The sequence below is a fragment of the Antedon bifida genome, chromosome 8 (assembly GCF_963402885.1).
Source record: "Antedon bifida chromosome 8, ecAntBifi1.1, whole genome shotgun sequence".
Classification (NCBI taxonomy): domain Eukaryota; kingdom Metazoa; phylum Echinodermata; class Crinoidea; order Comatulida; family Antedonidae; genus Antedon; species Antedon bifida.
This window is the reverse complement of record NC_136233.1, coordinates 557125-576362: the sequence shown is the minus strand read 5'-3', so window position 1 is coordinate 576362 and position 19238 is coordinate 557125. Positions and strand designations below refer to the sequence as shown.

The 19238-nt window shown below is 33.1% G+C and overlaps 2 protein-coding genes across 2 annotated transcripts; both read right to left on the bottom strand.

Moving 5' to 3' along the window:
* Window positions 1-303: 303 nt before the first annotated feature.
* LOC144850074 (uncharacterized) lies at window positions 304-13837 on the bottom strand. The gene is made up of 3 exons (XM_078707263.1): window positions 13722-13837; window positions 6697-7215; window positions 304-5093 (listed from the first exon to the last, which is right to left on the bottom strand). The coding sequence occupies exons 2-3, from the start codon at window positions 7174-7176 to the stop codon at window positions 3054-3056; spliced, it is 2520 nt and encodes an 839-aa protein (XP_078563389.1). The 5' UTR covers window positions 7177-7215; window positions 13722-13837; the 3' UTR covers window positions 304-3053.
* Window positions 13838-14350: 513 nt separating this feature from the next.
* Window positions 14351-16509, bottom strand: LOC144849522 (dynein light chain roadblock-type 2-like). Its single transcript, XM_078706455.1, has 4 exons — window positions 16453-16509; window positions 15920-15995; window positions 15381-15548; window positions 14351-14966 (listed from the first exon to the last, which is right to left on the bottom strand). The coding sequence occupies exons 1-4, from the start codon at window positions 16453-16455 to the stop codon at window positions 14920-14922; spliced, it is 294 nt and encodes a 97-aa protein (XP_078562581.1). The 5' UTR covers window positions 16456-16509; the 3' UTR covers window positions 14351-14919.
* Between the last annotated feature and the right edge of the window lie 2729 nt (window positions 16510-19238).

Sequence of the window (19238 nt, the reverse complement as noted above, 5' to 3'; positions counted from 1 at the left end):
AGTGACATATGTTATCAAATGTGATGCCTGTAATAGGCCACAAGCAAACTTAACCTTAACATATTACAGGTGCATCCCACACAAATATGTGACACACTATTATAGAACTTGCCTATCATACTGGACATATGTCATATGTGGAGACATAGTACAGAGAATTTTGTGAAATCAAATACTTTCTTTGAAGTGCAATCTTTTTTTTAATAATTGTATGTTTGCCAAAAATTGAGAATTTGCTTTGACGTGAACAAGGTTTTGAGTTTAGGTAAACACTGAAATTTACAAAGTAATGAAACACCTGCATACTGTGTAAGTAGCAAGCTTTATTTGCATAATATCCACCTGTACATAACAAATGTATACAACTTTTGTAAAATATTTTACACATTATGGTAAACCCCAAAACATTCTGTAAAACCCTTTTCATAAAAATAATTATATTCTTTTCTTACAATTCTTTGGGTTAAAATATGTATTCTTTTATAATTTGAATTCATTTTTTAAAATACAATCAACATATTATATTAAAATTGACTTTTATTGGGTATAGGTGACTGTACTCAATACTAAATATTTTTACACCAATTTAAGACCGAATATGTTTTAGTGACACAAAAAGTTTCACTTGCATATAATACATATTTTTAAATATCTGACGATTATACACAACAAATCAAATGCACTGTGTTAAAAAAAATAATGGTACATTTTTAAAATGTATTTATAACCATCAGCTGTCGGTTTTGACGGACTTCTTTGAGAGTTTTTTCTAACTTCCGTAAGATTGATTGACACCGAAGTGTTAAAGGGGTGATTTTGCTAATACCGAACTTCTGACAACATAGTAGAATTAGGACTTGAGCTTTTTGATAAACTATAATTATCTACGACACCACCTTAAACAGTCAATCAAGGACTTCTAAAGTTGGAAAAACTTTAAAAGAAATCCATCAAAGAGCGGCAGCTGACAAATTACTTTAAAAATTGTAAAACGATTTCCAGAAATGTATTATGATAAATTTGTAATAATATTTTTGACACTTAAGTGTTACATTAAAATACATAAAGAACCCAATATTGATAGTGATTCCGAGTTCTCTTGTTTTATATGGAATGTTCACCATTTGCTGTTTGTGGCTCAACAGTCACTTAACCTCTGCTATAACTTTTCTAGGAAGCCATCTTTACGGAATATTACATTCCTACAAAATATTCGACAAACACAAGTTCATTCTAAATTGTCAGTCTGTATCACCATAAACCGGTACAATTTCACTTTCACCAAACCCATGTTGGATCAAGTATGGAGGTACAAAATAATTTTATTATACCTCTATGTAACAACTGAGTTTTTTTTTATATCTAGATATAAAATTCTGTAACTACTAAGCCGGTATCTGACATACAACTTTATTACAATTCTATAGCCGTTTCTTGGTCAATATACTGTAGCTGATGACTCAGTAAATTTTAAGACCAAAATAAATTCAGTGACCTTTGACACATCACCTTCTTCATTTTATCCTGTACTTATCCTGTACCCATCAACCCACAAATCAGCTGATATATACAAATTACAGGACACAAAATAATCTAAAATATTACACTTGAAATACAGCGACAATTAAAACAATAAAACAAATATTCCCAAACTTTACGCTGGTTTTAACCAAGCTTAGTTTCTACAGACACTTGCTTAAAGTCCCCTTCTGCCTCACAGTACCAGGATTTCTCTCAACCTCATGGCCTAAGCCTTGTGTACATCCTCAGCACAGAAGACATCGGTCTGTTTCTTGGATTTTAGTCACTCTTGTTAAAATAATTCTCGTTCAAAAATCAGAAAGCATCAGTCTGTTTTCCAAATAGTACAGTACCTCGTGAGTTACAATATAATATTTGTTTTTAGATTTGTTGAAAAGGGCAGGTATAAACACATATTTCAATTCCTTGAGTTTGAGTCTAATAAATGAATTTACTTCAGTACACAAATATTTCAGTAAACTTTTAAAATAATGAATTCCGGTAACAATCAAAATTCATAGCATACACATATCAGAATATCACAAGTTAAATTAGTTTCTAGGCCAGGTGTTACATCATGACATTTTTAATTAATATGACAATGGAAGAAATGACATGAAATCTATTTAATATTGATTTTGAACTGGAATATGAGGAACAGATTAAAGTATAATTTACTGTACAAATATGTAGTCACAGTGCTTACTTTTATAAAGAGACTGGGTCCTCCTATATAAGATTATCAAGACTTTAACAAATATAAGTACCTCACTGATAGAATAGCAACATACTAATAACAATATCTTCATTCTGAAAAAGAATCGTCTAAACCCACATTTGTGAATCTTTACACAGCCTCTTTATTATTTTATAGTATAATACTATCATATCAAATGTATAGGATCACTATTAAAAATGATATCATTAAATCAGTTTTAAAAATGATTTAAAATCAATATTGGATTGGATGCATTTAAGGTATTTAAGACCTAATACAAAAAGTACTTGTGCTATATTGGTTTTACAGTAAACAACTTTGTACGCAACAACCTACTACAACACAGTAAGCCAAACTTCTACTATCTGTTCACACTCGCTCGTTCACATAAAAAAAACATTTGCTCAAACCAAATGTTTGAACATTAAAGCATAGCATCTTATTTTACATTCAGTTCAAAATATGTTTACAAACTTTTTGGATTAAAAAAATCCACATATTTGGTATGGCAGACATTGGCAAACAGCTGCATTGAAAAAAGAAAACTGCTCTCAAAACATACTACACAAATTATCATCTACATTTTACATAATTTACATGTAATCTTTTATACATAAAATCATCTCAAATTTCGTTACGTTTCTACAAAAAATACTTTTCTTCTTTTCGACATATTTCCTCTAAAAGTTTCGCCAATTCTAAACAATTTTGACTGTACTCTTCATCTACTGTATCTGCCGCTTCCTATAGTTCCTTTACGTATTCTCTTCACAGAAATTTCTTCAAGAACAAAACTAAACACTTTAATGTTTCATCAGGTTGATTCATCAAATTCATTTTCATCAACGTGAACCGCATGAAAGACTAGTTTACGTGATTTTTGGTTCAAGTCCCCTGAATGTTTTAATCGTTTGTGATCTTCTAACTCCGACGCTGTTTTAAATCGTCGTTTCTTGCACAGCTCACATTTATACGCTTTCCACCCTGTCAGTGTAAAGTAATCAAAGCTACCATCAGCATTATAACTCTTTTTTATCTTCTCCTCCTCAACTCTATCAAGCTTACGTTTCCTCTCCGGAATTTCCCGATAAATATTGAACGTGCTTTTCCTACTGCGTTTCCGACCGTCATCCGATCTGCTTTCCTCATCATCAACATCGTAGTCGTTGCCGCCATCATCTACATTTTGTTCAGTATAAAATCCTCCGGTGCTACGAATGGCACTATTCACTTGTCTAGTGATGTCATCAACCTGAGCTAAATCTTGAGTTCCTTCGCTGCTGGTCTGGTCTGAATTGTTTGACTGATTACCTTCTTTCCGCTCCATATCTGCTAAATATTCCCCAAACCTGTTTGGTGAAACTTGACTACCGTGTTTAGCTATCGCATTAGGTGAATGCACCTTATCTCCAAGTCCATACCCATGCATAAATCCTGGTATTGTTCCCCATGGCATGTGAGTTTGTGCTACAGGTCCGAATCTTGCGACCATCTCATTCGAAGGTATCTGAGTTGGCCACGGCAGACTCATTCTGTTTGCTTCTACTGGATTCATGACTCCGATAGAATTCCTTCGGCGTTTCATGTGAGGATTATTACGTAAGTAGCGGTATAAAACAGACTCCTCCGGTGGCTTTGGTGTGGAAACATTAGCAGAGGTCAGAGATGGATTAACGTGGGGAAAGTGCCCCGGAAAAGGCCAAGGCACCATTCTTGGTATCTTCTCTTGGTCTCGCTCTGGTGTTTGTTGATGGTAGGGATACCAGAGTGGCATTGCACCGGTTGGAGGACGTCCAGCTTGACCATACTGTTTTAAGTCGGTTGAATGTCCGTGAAATTCATCCCTTAATCCTTCTTTAGAATTATCTAACGTTTCAATGTGTTGGTTATGGAAGCTGGGTATTTCTCCTTCAGTGATGCTGTAACTTCTAGGCCTAGTCTTTATAGGCCCATGGTAATCTACTCCAGGTAACTGTCCTGAGAAATCAACCGATCGTTGAGATGGAATTGGGGCTGGTCGCCGTGCAGTTTCATTATTATGCCGATGTTTTTCCATAACATGACTAACTATATCTCTTAATGATGATGGCGGTTTATCTCTTTGGTACAATTTTGAGTCATTTCTTGTATCAAGCTTTGTATTTGTTATCAGGTCTGTGCTTGTTCCAAGTTCCAGAGCTGACACGGCCTTAGGGAGTGTTTGCAACTTTGAAACTGTATCATTAAATATAAAATCAGTTGAATTTCTTGGTTGCTGCTGCTGCTCCTCACAAGGTGATGCGGCACCTCTTCTCTCCCGTATTTCAACTTCCATACCATCTTGGAATTTATCATTTTTAACATTTTCCGTTGCTTCTGGTCGGAAAGGGATTCCTCTAACAACAGCGACATCCCGTTGGACGGGTAGTGCAATGTGAATTTCGCTTTCGTTTGTTTTTAAATCATCTGGACAAGATACCATACTGCTTCTAGACGTTGACTCCCTCTCATTGGAGTCAGTTAAACTATCTGCTGATGCAATGTCCTTATTCCCAGGTCTGACTTCCTCCCGAGTAGGAATAGTTGAAGATTCTTTTGGGCTGACTGGTTCCGTTTTAACAGCTTTGCCGAAGAAGCCCATTCGCAGCTCAGAAGCAGGATGACTACCACCAAGACTGTGTCGTCGCTGTAACATCTTTCGTACACCCAAGCCCATAAGTTGTCCAGAGTTAGATTTATCAGTGTTCCTACCTTTAGTTTCTTGACTGCTACTGGTACAGTAGTTTGGTGGAGAGTTTTGTGACACGGGTTGCGGCGGCGACGGTGGTCTGCGGAGAACTATCTCATTTTCACCCGGACTTGAAAGTGGACCATCCTAAAAATAAACATGTGAACAAGTTTTAAAAGAGACAGTAATTCAGTTTTTTAAAAAATATTTTGTTATATCGTAGTTACATGATACATAAATGTGCTTAAACTTTTTTCAGCAAAAACTTATCATTGTTGAGTGATTGCCTATTCTTGTAGAATTTGGACAATAAAAGTGGAAATAATATTTTATATATTTCCATTACTGCCATTTAAAGTTCATGATACAATTGTAGGTATAAACATTATTCTGTTTATAATCAGGAAATCTTGAAATTGATATGTATATTTTATGCAAATGACAAGAAATGGAAGTAATTTTCCACTTATGAATGAATGAATGCAATTACTTTAGGAAATATTTAGATTTCATCTACTGTAGCCATTTCAAAGTTTTTCAATTTGATTTTCAATAAGATTAAATTTAACCCAAAATAGTGAACCCCACCTCTGGATAACCTCAAAATGTGGTAAAAACTCTTTTTCACAAATCATTATGATTTAGAAGCTATAGTGTGAAATGTAAAGAGAAGGGTTTGTCATGATTTTTTCACACAATACAAATCAGAAAATGATGTCATAGCTTGTATGGGGATAAACGGGGAAGTCCCTTTTAAGGACATAACCTTTGAATGAAAGTAGTAGGTGTACTTTAATTGGAATTAAAGCAATTTGATTTGTCTAGCTAAGAAAACTATTATAGCTATAGTTCAGGTGTATTAACCATATCAAGGAAAATTGAAAAGAAATGTATTTCTTAGGAATTGCATCATGCTATCTGGATTATAACAAACAAATTTGGAAAAATACAATTTGTGATAAATAAAAACTGAATAATTTCTCCATAGGTGGAATGTATGTTCTGGTTTTTCTGAAGCTAGTAATAGGGTGAAACTATTTTTTGAACTTTAACTTGTATGATTTACTTTTAAAAAAAACCAATCTTTTTAAAAATCTAAATCTATTTTTTATTAAATGAATTTACAATTAAATTTAAACAAAATGTCAGATCTGAAGGACAACATAACATGAGCATTACGAATGTTGCATGTAAAGCTTTTAAAGTCAAACGCTAGACCGCTAATAGCTAGTAAAACTGTTACTATAATGGTCCTGCATTGAATTTACTACTATAGAAACGGTATGCTTAGCCGCTCTCTCATGGGATCTAAAGGATTTTACAGTTTGGATGCAAAAAAAAACATGAAATCACGCTTCTCATAAAGAGCTACTTAGTTTGCCTCCAAATAAGAATCTAAATACTGTCACACTGCTTCCAAATAAGGACCTAGACTTATAGTATGCTGAGTATCATTTGCATTGTAATTTAAAATCAGGGACGCCTCATGTTGTACCCTTTAGAGGGCTATCATACAGTACCATACAAAATGTGTTTTTTATTTTGTTTTTATCTGTTTTTGTTTATGTATGGTATGGTTGGTATTGAAATGAATTAAATCAAATCAGGGCTAGTATCATTTGCATTGTAATTCAAAATCAGGGCTAGTACTGATTTCATCTTTTAACTGGGACCTCTGGGAGACCAGTCTTTGACTGAAGAGGTCACCCAGTATAAATAAATAATAAATTCAAATTCATCTTAAACTCACATTTTGATTTGTTTGATTAGATGTTGCTGCAGACTCATCAGGAATGTTTGCAAGGTTGCTTGTACTAGAGGTAACTGATTGTCCGTTAACACCGCCATCATCCAACGATCTCTTCCCCGTTCTCTCATCTCCTTGATATACACCACTCAGACGCAACGTTTGAGTCGGGCTACCGAGAGGAGTCTGTTCACCAAAACTACAATTCAATGTCTGTGTACCGTGCCCGGCTTCGATATGCTCTATCAACTGCTCACGACTCTCGAAAACGAACAAACACTGCTTGCACAGAAAGCATCTTCGAGGGAAGTGCTCCTTTGACATGTGACTGGTGATGACATGTTCCAGAGGGCTGCAGAACGGACACAGCTTGCATTTGTAAACTCGTATGATGTCAACATAGTCTCGGAAATGGTTGTATTGCGAGTCGATTACGGTCACCTCCGCAAATGAAGCAGTATCTTTCTTAGGTGAAGAGGTCATTGTCTGGCAAGGAGGCAGATCATTTTATATGCTACATTTCTACGAAAAAAAAAACCAAAAGGAGAGATTAAAAACATCAAGAAATTTAAATAAATATTGCGTGTACAGTAATTATATTACCTGGGAGAAGGTTGTTATGGTAACACAAATTATTCATGTAAATACTGTATGTAATATATACAGTATACTATGTTTACATTATGAATAGTAATGAATAATTCATAAAATTCATAAAATTATGTTTTCTGTAAATGCATTAAAGTTTTACAAGCCCATCAAAATGGATTACTTATTATTAATTATCTTTAACCAGGCGACTGAAATAAAAAGGAACAAATAAATGGTTTTTACAAGGAAACGGCAGGGTCTTAAAAGAATAAATGGGTTTAAAATGTGTTCTTCACAATATTAACATTACCTCATAAATAAATATCTTTAAGTTTTAGTTTGTATTTGACACTAAAAAAATATTGTTTAAGACATAACTGACAAAATAATTAAATTATTATCATATCAAATTAAATTTGTCATTAAGATTAATACTTTCATATTGCTATACTCCACTATTGTTGGTTTTTGGTAATAGCCCCCAATAGCCAAAACAAATTTTCACTAAAGAAAGTAATTCCATGTTATGCTTGATTCCAATACAACAAGCAGGGGGTAGCCCACCTGGGGATATAAAACTAAAGTAGTTAAATTTTCATGCTTACATAATTTTTAAGAGTAGAAGACTAAGTATTATTATTAGGTTACGATTCTATTTTGCTCTGTACAAATAAAAATTCCCAGGGTATTAACAAAATAAATAATTCCTCCAGAGAAGCAGAAGGTTCATAAAAATATACTACAGGTTTTCCTAGAAAACGTGAATACATTATTATTACTATAGAGGGGTAGCTGACTCATTCGATGTATTTTGCTTAAGCTGCCACTGCCCAGCCTTTTTTCATCTTTTTTATATATTAATATATTGTATTGATTTTATGCTGGTCGAATAAATAAACGAAATAAAAACAACAAGAGAACGCTGTTTTGCATGGTGCCATATTTTAAAGGCCTTTCATCTTTCTCAATATGCCCCTGTTATTTTAGCTAAAACATTCACATGATGCTAACTACAGTATATCTTTCTAATGAAATATTTTCATCTAGCTTCGATCCACTTGATTCTGAAACTAATACTAAAGCTCTGTCTACACTATCAAACTTTTTGTGACAACAGAATGTGTTGTGCCCATATATGGACATGATAATGTCATATCACTACCATATTTGGGCATACAGTATCACTACCATATTTGGGCACATCACCATTTTTTTTTCAAACTATATAAAAAAAAATAGTGTAGACAGAGCTTTAGATGAGAAAGAGATTCTTTGATTGTGATCAATTCTGTATTTATCAAATGTGGGTTGTATAAAATATAAATGTCATTGATAATCTTGTTACTAGTCCGTAATACAGCCACATATTGTATAAGAATCTGCAAAACAAATAATTTATGGATCTCAGTCTTAAAAGTCAATTAATTAGCTCGTTTAAAGAAAGGTTAATTTTTATCCAGAATGCCGCGAGTTGACATTTCACTAATGAGCTGTCACACAAGGATTTCAAGACTAAAAGAAAATAAATATGTTAATTAGTAAGCTAACATTTGCCAGTCTTATTCCAAGAAATATTATTATTGTACAGTAATGATGTTGTTGCTGCCACAATCATATTCTTTGTAAAGGCCATTTACACAGACGGTAAGCGGACAACCGCATAGCATGTAGTTGTACCACGTAGAATCTGTTTCTATCCTGAGCGGAACCGCCCGTCCACTGCGCATTGTGCGTAAATGGTCATAAGGAATAACATAGATTCTATATTTTTTTATTACTATTATAAAATAATAGGTAGGAGATTTATCAATATGAACAACCAAATATTGAAATCATAGGAAACTGTTTTGTAAAATTTTTCGTAATTTCTGATGTTATGGAAATAATCTAAAGATGCACTATGTCATAGAACTTTGTGGTAGTACATTGCATGTTAAAAAATCACAATTAATCGATGGCACAACATTGCATGCATAATTAATATCATTATTAATAATACTAGTACTCTATACTTAGAATGTTGATTCAATAACAACATACTACACAGAGCTCATATTTTACAATATCAATTTCATTAAAATTTACCAGTCTTTAAACTTGGGTGTAAATCCCAACAAAAACTCAAGAACATGTTTTCTTACCATTTTGAAAGAAAGACAAGATTTTCCTTTGTCAAAATATTTGACCGCATAATCTGCTTAAATGAACATCCTAAATTAAAACATTCTTTTGAAAATTTGAAAATCAACAATCAAATAAAAGAAAGATTTTGATAAAAAGTTTGCACACTTTAATTTTTGAACAAACACATAATAGACTCGGCATGTGTTAAACATGAACTTTGCACTAAGCTTTAAAAATATAGACTTTGTCCAGGATGTTTAGCACACACACACACGCACACTAACTTAACACCTTCAGTCAAGTACGTACTTTACTACAATTTACCTGAACCATACCGCTTAGGAGATCTATACCTGCTGCCTGCTGTTAGTGGTTTTGATGGTGTATGACTGTCGTAATTCATTTCAACTAATAAGTATTGTTGAGATATGACAGTGATACATCAAAGACAATTTTCCGCTTATCATTCAAGCCACAATCAAAATTCTCAATTGTATGATGATGTCAGTATCTATAAATAGTTTTTGCATTTATAATTGGTGAATTTTCTAAGGGCAAGTTGGCTTCACAATACTATTGTTCAATGCTTTTAACTGTAGGTGTGTGTAAGCCCTCTTAAAAAGACCACGCAAAATTTCATGCAAGAACCTCTAAACTATTTTGTATTGCCGAGTGAAAACTGTAAATACTGTATCAATGAATAACATTTTTTATTAAAGCCTTGTATACACTATCAAACTTTATGTGACAAAAAAATGTGATGTGCCAATAATATGTGGACATGATGACATCATATCACTACCATATTTAGGCATATTACTACCATATTTAGGCACATCACACTTTTTTTGTCAAACTAGTTTGATAGGGTAGTCAGAGCTTAAGAAACAATTTGGCTTTGATTTTGAACAATGTATGAAAATCAGCATTGCATGCTTTAAAGAAAAAAGACAGTTAATCTATGGATTCATTATCGCCAGTTTCCATAGTTACAGGTACACATCATTGAGGAAATCAAATTTGAGGAAATTTTCGATCCTACAATTCAATTCAAGGTCCGCTGAGCACAGATTTCGTCCGGCAATCTCAGAAAACTAAGGATGTGTTATGTTTTTTGATTACACATACATTTTATACAGAATTTGGAATGAGTTGGTGTGAATGACACCCACTTCTCATGAATGTTTATCTGCTCATCTACTTATCACAGAGGTTCCTTCTTCAAAATGGATTTTTATCAATGATAACATCTCTACAATTTTTATCTATTTTCTTATTCACAAGATTTTACTACAGTATTTATTTAATGTCATGTTTTGTTATATAATATCTTTATTTGCTGATTTTTCACGTCATACAGTACCCATAGAGTTTAAAATATCCAAATGACGCAATTTCTAAAAGGTGAAGTATTAAAACAAGTTATTTTTTCTAAGGCTTATGTAAAACGAATAATGCTTGGTTTCCACTACTGTATGCAAGTTATTTGACCAATCACAAGCTTATATGAAGTTACTGAGATAAAGCACTTAGAATCGGGTAATTTATTTAATAATAATGTACAGTACTGTAATACTAATAATATGTATATTAAGCATATTTTTATTATACAATTCTTGTCTCCTTCTGTTATGGGAATGTCCACTATACATTACCGCCACCATTATATAATGGTATAATATTAATAGCCAAAAACGCAAATACAAAACTTTGTGTGCTATTAAACTTGAAATTCAGATTAACCAACAGTCCGAGTTAATGCTCTTCTTTTTTTTTTTGTGAAAAATGCTTTTTTTTAAAGTGAAAAAATGCTTTTTTTAATGTAATATTGTATGTGACTACAATATAGTATGTGTAAAGTCTGTAAACAACAATTAGTAAGAGACTTGTGCAGTACTTTTACTACATTTTGTCATGGTAGGAGTCCTTCACAATTCCTCATAGACATTTAACCTGTATCTGACGCAAATCATTTCTCACTGAATAAAAACTCATCTATTTTTCTAACAAAAGTTCTTATAATAGAACTTTAATACATAATGAATTGCGTACTTGAACCAAATTAATGTGTATGGCTTGAAAAAATATTGTTTTTTTTTTTTATGATTTCCTCTAATCAGTTGTACTTTGATCAAAAATGATAATTTTATAGATGTCATCTTGGTAAGAATTAATATTTGAACACTATAAATTCTTGGAATACGATATTCAGATGAATTGATGTACAGTAAGCTTGGAAGTGAGTTGACCAATCATGATGCGAAAGATCATTTAAACTGTTACTTGTGATTGGTCAACTCACTTGTGTCGTACTTACATTGATTCGTTGGGTTTAAGTGGGAACTAAGCTTACAGTTTTAGTTTGTTAACTGACTAGGAATTGAGACTCAAACATTGTACTCTCTAGTAATATCCACAGTTTACAGAGATACTCATCATGTCCTCTCTATTTTTGTCGTCTTTTGCCCACCATACATATTTGGGAAGCAAATACAGTACATTTTCCAAGAATTTGAGTTTTAAAGGCTTTAGGGCTAGTCAGATGAAGTTAGGAATTTTAAACCAATTGGTGATGGTATAGAAAGTACCATCGCACTAACATTAATAGTTGAAAATTTCAAATCTAGCAAATGTTTGCCGAGGTGTAATTTTGGAAAAAATAGGTACCTTTTATTTATAAAGGAAAGGTGACATAGTTTTGACCCGAAATTTAACTTCTTGTAGAATTAATTTGTCAATGAGTCTCTATGTCGTCCCTCAACCAAATGATACATTTTTGTTGTTTTATTTGTTAATGTTTGATTTTGGGCAAAACAAATGTTTAATTGAATATTTATTGATTTTATTTTACTAACGAATAACATAAAGTCTGCAGAGTGGATAAAAATAAATTATTTTGACAAAATAAAGTCACATTGAATGTAAACAAAAGATTATCATCAGATTTGGAAAGTATAAACACAAAGTACACTATAATTTAACAAAATCAAAAGATCTTTCTCGATACATCACACAAAACAAATAAAGACTTTAAATAGAATATACCCAAAATAACTTATACTATACACTAAAATAGCACAATCAAAACACAAACAATATACTAAAGCTGATTAACCTTTAAAATAGTCTTCAATGGAATAAGCTGATGATAGCCAAGTTTGTTTTCTTATTATTTTTACTAACTGTAGACTATTTTAAAAGCTTTAAGGTTATCAATCAGTTACTGTGATCCGACTGAAGATGCTTAAACAAAAGCTCTGTCTACACTATTAAACTTTATGTGACAAAAAATGTGATGTGCTCATATATGGACATGATGATGTCATATCACTAACATATTTGGGCATATCACTACCATATTTGGACACATCACACCTTTTTTGTCAAAATAGTTGGACAGTGTAGATAGAGCTTTAGTCAGATTTGAAAAAAAGGAACAGGCCTGTGTTTATTTATATTATTATTTTTACTACACACACTATTTATATTTTAAAAAAAGGTCCCTTAACCCTAGCCACTAAACTTTACACTAAAAATATACCAGACTAACTGTTTACTACCCGGAGGATAAATTCTTGATAGTTGGAGCTGATAAATATCCTGTTGTGAGAACTAGCCAGCATCTTAACATCTTCGGTGTCACAATATAAAATCTAATTTGAACCAGGTTAAGTCGCTTATAAATTAGATTTGGTATTTTTAGCATGAGATAATTTGAATGCATGCTGTGCATCACTTTATAAGGAGAAAGTCCTACTTTTTGTGGCTAGAATTGCATGTTAAATAAAATGTGTACATTACTTTTTTAGAGGATAGATGCCACAGTGTCAGTAGTATTTCAGTAAGTAGTTAAGTTCTGACTTTAATTAATTATGCAACAAAAAGAAAAAAATACTATCAGTAAAAATTAAATACTTTATAATATTAATTAGGCTTAGTAGTCAAGGCCACCTAGCTAAAAACAAGTAAATAACAATAATAATGCCAATGCAAGGAATACAATCAAATCAAAATGTCAATGTTTGTGTACAAACAAAATAGATAGGCGACTTGGTTTCGAGGCAGAAAAGCCTAGCTAGCTTTAAAACGGTACTTAATGTCCGCCTACCTGACATGAACTAGCTAGGCTGCTAACCTAGACAGTACAATACAGGAATATACATACTAGGCTACCCTGGACTATCTGTACACGTTGGAAAATGAATGATTCACTCTCTAGGCCTGCCTACACCTCAACGTCGTGCAGCCTAGGCCTAGCAATATATTGGATACAGCATTTACGGAGAATTGTAATTCATAGTTTTATTACTTACCATTAAACAAGAAGACTGCCATATTAGATTGCTGGTGTACCCAAAAACTAATGATACTGAAAAGACTACATTAAAATACTGGAGTTTTTTAATCATCGATTGTGACAAATCCAGGCATAGAAGTCTGGGAGAGAGAGCTGCTGCGCTAAAAACCAAAACAAGACAAAATGCTTGGTGGCGCTGTTGTAGAATATCTAACACCGGATTCACACTACTGTACTGTACTACGTAATATAAGCAAAGTATTACAAATAATTTGTTACCTTCCTAGGTGCGTGTGAAAGCATCTCTGTTGTACATCGATGTAAAATCCATAAAGAATACATTGATTTAACATTCTGTAACGTTGTTGAGGAAACTCGGGATACAGATAATTAATACAAACAAAGTGGATATTCGTTGCAAACTTTTCAATATGGTGTCAATAATTTCCTTCCATATTAGGCAATATGTCATTTTAGGGCGGGGTCCAGGAATTACAAGGAGTAACATTAATGTTTTCCAGTTTTGTAAATGTCAATTACACACATGCTATAATCAGTACATAAGTGAATTCTGAAATAAACCATGATAGTTACAGTTTTTTCTCAACATCTAAGCGTGAAAATAATGAAAACTAAATTACTATCTTTAGCCATCAAAGTGTATTTATTTTTCTCATAAATAATTACTGAAAGGAATAAAATAATCAAGACAAACAATATTGAATTTTTTAGAGAGTTATTGTAGAGAGTATATATATTAAATACAACATGTTGTGTTACAGTATAATATTCAAAATGACTTAAATATAGGATTCAATAGAATAAACAAATCCAAAATGTAATGACATTTTATATGATGGCTAACTTTGTTCAATATATATATATAATAACTTACATTAAAACTACAAGTAACAGCAACGTGTACACATTTCATTTGATGTGCTTTTAAACTGGGATAAATACATGAGACACTTGATGCAAGGTTGTCACAAAGGTAGTTCTCATAGCAAGTGTCTCGAGTACCTCAGTTAAACTAGGCCAGCTAAGCCAAGTGACTCAATAACATGCACAAAATAATGCAAAATAAGTCCAAAGTTGATTTTAAATTGTTGTCATTTTAGTGTTGACTGAAATGTGAGCATCAATAAAAGACTCTTCAAGTACTATATACAGATTCATGCGATTCTTACAATGTTTCCATGGAAACAATTCCTTTATCCCTCGCTTGGGTTTTGTATGACTATCAAAAAGTATTCTTTATCTGTAACAAAACATCAGAAACAAAAAACATATTTTTAATAAATCATCACTACCATATGATAACATATTATTTTATAAATATTAAAATAATTTAATCTATTTCTTATGTATGTTAACATTTTCTAATTAACTGAATAAAAGGTGATCTCTTTTAAAACAAAATGGTAATAAAATTGACGATAATTGTGAGAGTTAGCCTACTTCATATTGCCATATAATCTCATCCCCAAAATTTAGGCTAAATTTGAAACCAAGTATTTTATTAATGCAATTTGAGTATAATCACTCATTAATTTCCACCAAATTTCATATGTAGGCCCATGGGACTATACTAAACTTTCTGAACTGAATGTTCTGATCCTAACAAGACTAGTTTTCACCAATGTATGTAATAGTTTAAATTATCAGTATTTACCAGGAGTAGCCATAATTTCATGTTTCTTGGTGCGAACCCTTAAAAAGGTCAGATCATTCTGGGGGTCAATCTCTCGGACAGTACTACGTGTTTTAGCTATAAGTTGGTGCATCAACCCAGTATACTGGACAGTAGTTGAATTATCCATTGTTGATCTGATAGGAATACCTTTGTAAAAAGTAGAAAAACCATAATACAATATAATTTTTGTAGTAGAGAAAAGAAGGATAAAAACAAAATATTATATTTATTATACTGATTAATTACTATATGATTTACTGATGGAATTGCCCATCTGAACAGTCAACTGTGCCAATATAAAACATTTAAATTGAGAGGATCTACAGTAATCAGATTTCAATATACTGTAATTACTGTTCTCATTACTTTGCAGTTAATTATTGACATACTTACTGTAAGGACAGATGATATAAAAATAAAATATATAAAAATGAATAGTATTAGTAATTTCAATGCTTTCTTTAAGTTTAGGAAGCCATCATTATCTATGATTGAATGTCACATATTGTTTACTGTACCTTCGTTATTGACAACAATTATACCAACCACTCCCTTGTGGGAATGGATTCTCTTCAAAGTTTCTTCAACCTCAGACTAAATAAAATACAATAAAAAATATTTAACATATAAAACCATGTCATCTTTAATTTTTAATGCAAATTGTGTAGGTAGGGGGCTAATTACTTTTTAGAACACACAAATACTCAATCAATGTGGGTGTTGGCCAATGATGACGGATATTCAAATAATATGTAGGCCTAGGTGGCATTTAATAGTTTACAATAAATAAAATATTTTTTAAAAAAAGGCTAGGCCTATATGTAGGCAGTCTCTCGCTCACCCGGAAGACAGCAGCAGTCTGGCTAGCGACCGCAAAAGTCAAAATAAATATAGACAGACAGGCCTAGCGCCAATACATATTTGCATCTAAAATAATTACAGCAGTACAATGAAAATTATATGTTTGCAACTCTAGATTTTATAATATCTATCTGACGTAAAATAGTGTATATTCAATTTAAAATTTAATAAGAAAAAGCAGAAAATTTACCATGTTTTTTTTCGCTCTTGATCGTTGCTACGGACAAAATACTACAAAGCGCATGCGTCAAATAAGAATTAGACAATTTATTTTGTACTAGCGCCCTCTACATAGAGTTTTTTTCGATGTATGAGAACTACTGTATAATTACTGTAATCTCCAGAATTTCGCCTACTGATTTGATTGTATACAAATTAATTGTATATGAATGTCAATGAAATGCATTACTATAGGCCCACATCATAAATCAGAGTTTTTAATTTATCACGCACCGCTACCATGCCCCTCATTAACATAGCACCATCCGTGTCGTTATTTCCATCTTCGTCATTTTATATTAATGACAATTCATTTTTCATCACCAAGTCATCATCATCAATTAATATAGGCGCGCATATAGGCCTCAGGATAGATATTCAGCATTCAATTTGCTTGCATGATTTATCTTATATCTTATCTTATATGATTTTGTTAATAAATTAATTTCCATTTTTTTCCTTTTTTTCTCTTTGTACCTATTATGCTTTGTAATGTTTATGAATGGAAATAAAGAAAGACATTAGGCCTACTAGAATCATGAAAATAGTTCGGTTCATCTTCTTCTATTTGTCCTCGACCGAATTTTTCAAATGGTTTGATTACTATAAATGACATTTAATTTCATCTGGTTTATGATTAAAAAAACCCCTCCCAAACATTTGGGAGGGGAAGAAGAGAGAGACGTACGACAGACAGCAGCATCATTCTAAGGTTTACAACATTTCTCGGGTTCATTTTTTTTTCATAGTTTCTATAGGCCTAATACTTTTATTTTTACTAAAGCTGGGGGTTCTCACTCAATCCCAAGCGATGGATTATTCGAATTCTAGTCGCCTGTCATGTTTTGGTCAAAATACGTCCTTGCGTTGCGTACGTCCTTTGCGTTGCGTTGCGTTGCGTACGTCGTTGCGTTGCGTACGTCGTTGCAATGCGTACGTCGTTATTGCGTTGCGGCATGTCATTGCGTACGTCGTTATTGCGTTGCGTACGTCGTTATTGCGTTGCGTACGTCGTTATTGCGTTGCGGCATGTCCTTGCGTACGTCGTTATTGTGTTGCGTTGCGTAAGTCGTTATTGCGTTACGTCCTTGCGTTGCGTCGCTAGTGGGAACCAAGCTTTGAACATGCACACATAGAACAGTATTACGTTTATAATCTATTTATTTCTAGACTTGTAAACACAGTGAATGCTGCCTGCAGGTACGGAATGATGGATGCAACCGATTACACAGTTTATGTACAATAACACTTTTAAACAAGTACCGTGTCTGCAAGCTCATTTCAAAATAATTATAATTCATTTTAACCGCCTTGATTTATATATAATATGAATAGACATAGACAATGTATTCTTTTCTGCTTTTAACGACGAACTCGAATACATTTCCCTCGAAATTTAAGGAATCATGAAGCTTAATTATGTGAAAATGAGTGGGGAATTGATTTCAAATTAATATCCATTATTCGTTGTATAATTTAAATTATAACTAATAACCCGAAAATGTCCTTTTGAAATGAATAAGCTAAATTTAACGTTTTATCAACTGAATCGTTAGGTGTGATCTTATTAAGCGCGTGGTCGGCTATGCATACGGCCGCCGTGTGCATTTTGTAACATTCCACTTTAATATTCAACCTGAATAAAGTATATATTAACCCACTCAGAGATAGCTATACATTATGTATTTATACATTTTCTGGATTATGCGGAAGTTTTACGTCCGTCATCTTTGGTTCCCAATAGGACGAACGCAGACGAGTTGACCAATCACAAACGACAATTCGGATGTTCGTCGTGATTGGTTAAATTACTTGCGTTGCGCGTACGTCCTTGTTGCGTCATAGTCAATACTTTCTCTATTGAAGATTCACACACAAGGGATTCTTTAGCAATTAGTAAACTATGTTAATTGTATTATTAAAAAAACAATAACTATCTGGCAATACAATAACTTTTGTTAATGATAGTAAGCAAAATGAACGAACGTTCGGCGACACTTTTAAAAGCAAGCAATACATTGTGGCGATGTTTGTGTGAAGGAACTTAAATAGTAACATGTACTTAAATTACTACTGTTGATGTATCTCTTATTAATGAGAGAAAGAGGCAAATGAATAGCCTATGAGGACATTTGGGTAAAATGTAAAATTCTCTGTGTTAGCAAGATAGTAGCAACACATGGGCACTGGCACAAGATGTTTTGAATACAGTGCTGTATCTCCACATCTCCACCAGTATCATAGTTTAATTCCGTAATACAGAATCACATGTGTATCACAATGTGGCGCTGCATTATGTAGGTTAAGGGCTAGATTATGGTCTATGATACTAAGTGGTGAAATATGAAATTGAAATAGATTGAAATAAATATTTATACTGGGTAACCTCTTCAGTCAAAGACTGGTCTCCCAGAGGGCCCAGTTGGTGATCAGTGGCTGTGATGTACTAATACACCGGGGTAACCCCCGACTCGTCTCGAAAGATGTACTAGGTTCTTTAAAGTGCACATGAGCTAGATGTGTACACTGGACCTACGGTTTATAGTCCTTATCCGAGAAGACTCATTCTACCACCAGAACCATGGAGTGAGTGAGCCTCGAACCCGTGCCGATGTTATGACTACGTAATTACGGTTCCACTGTCTTAACCGCTCGGCCACTCACTAAGTGTAGGCTTACATTATGAAACACATATGATGCTGTACTATGATATTATACGGACATTTAAGCTTGGTTCCCTCTAGAACGCAACGTAAG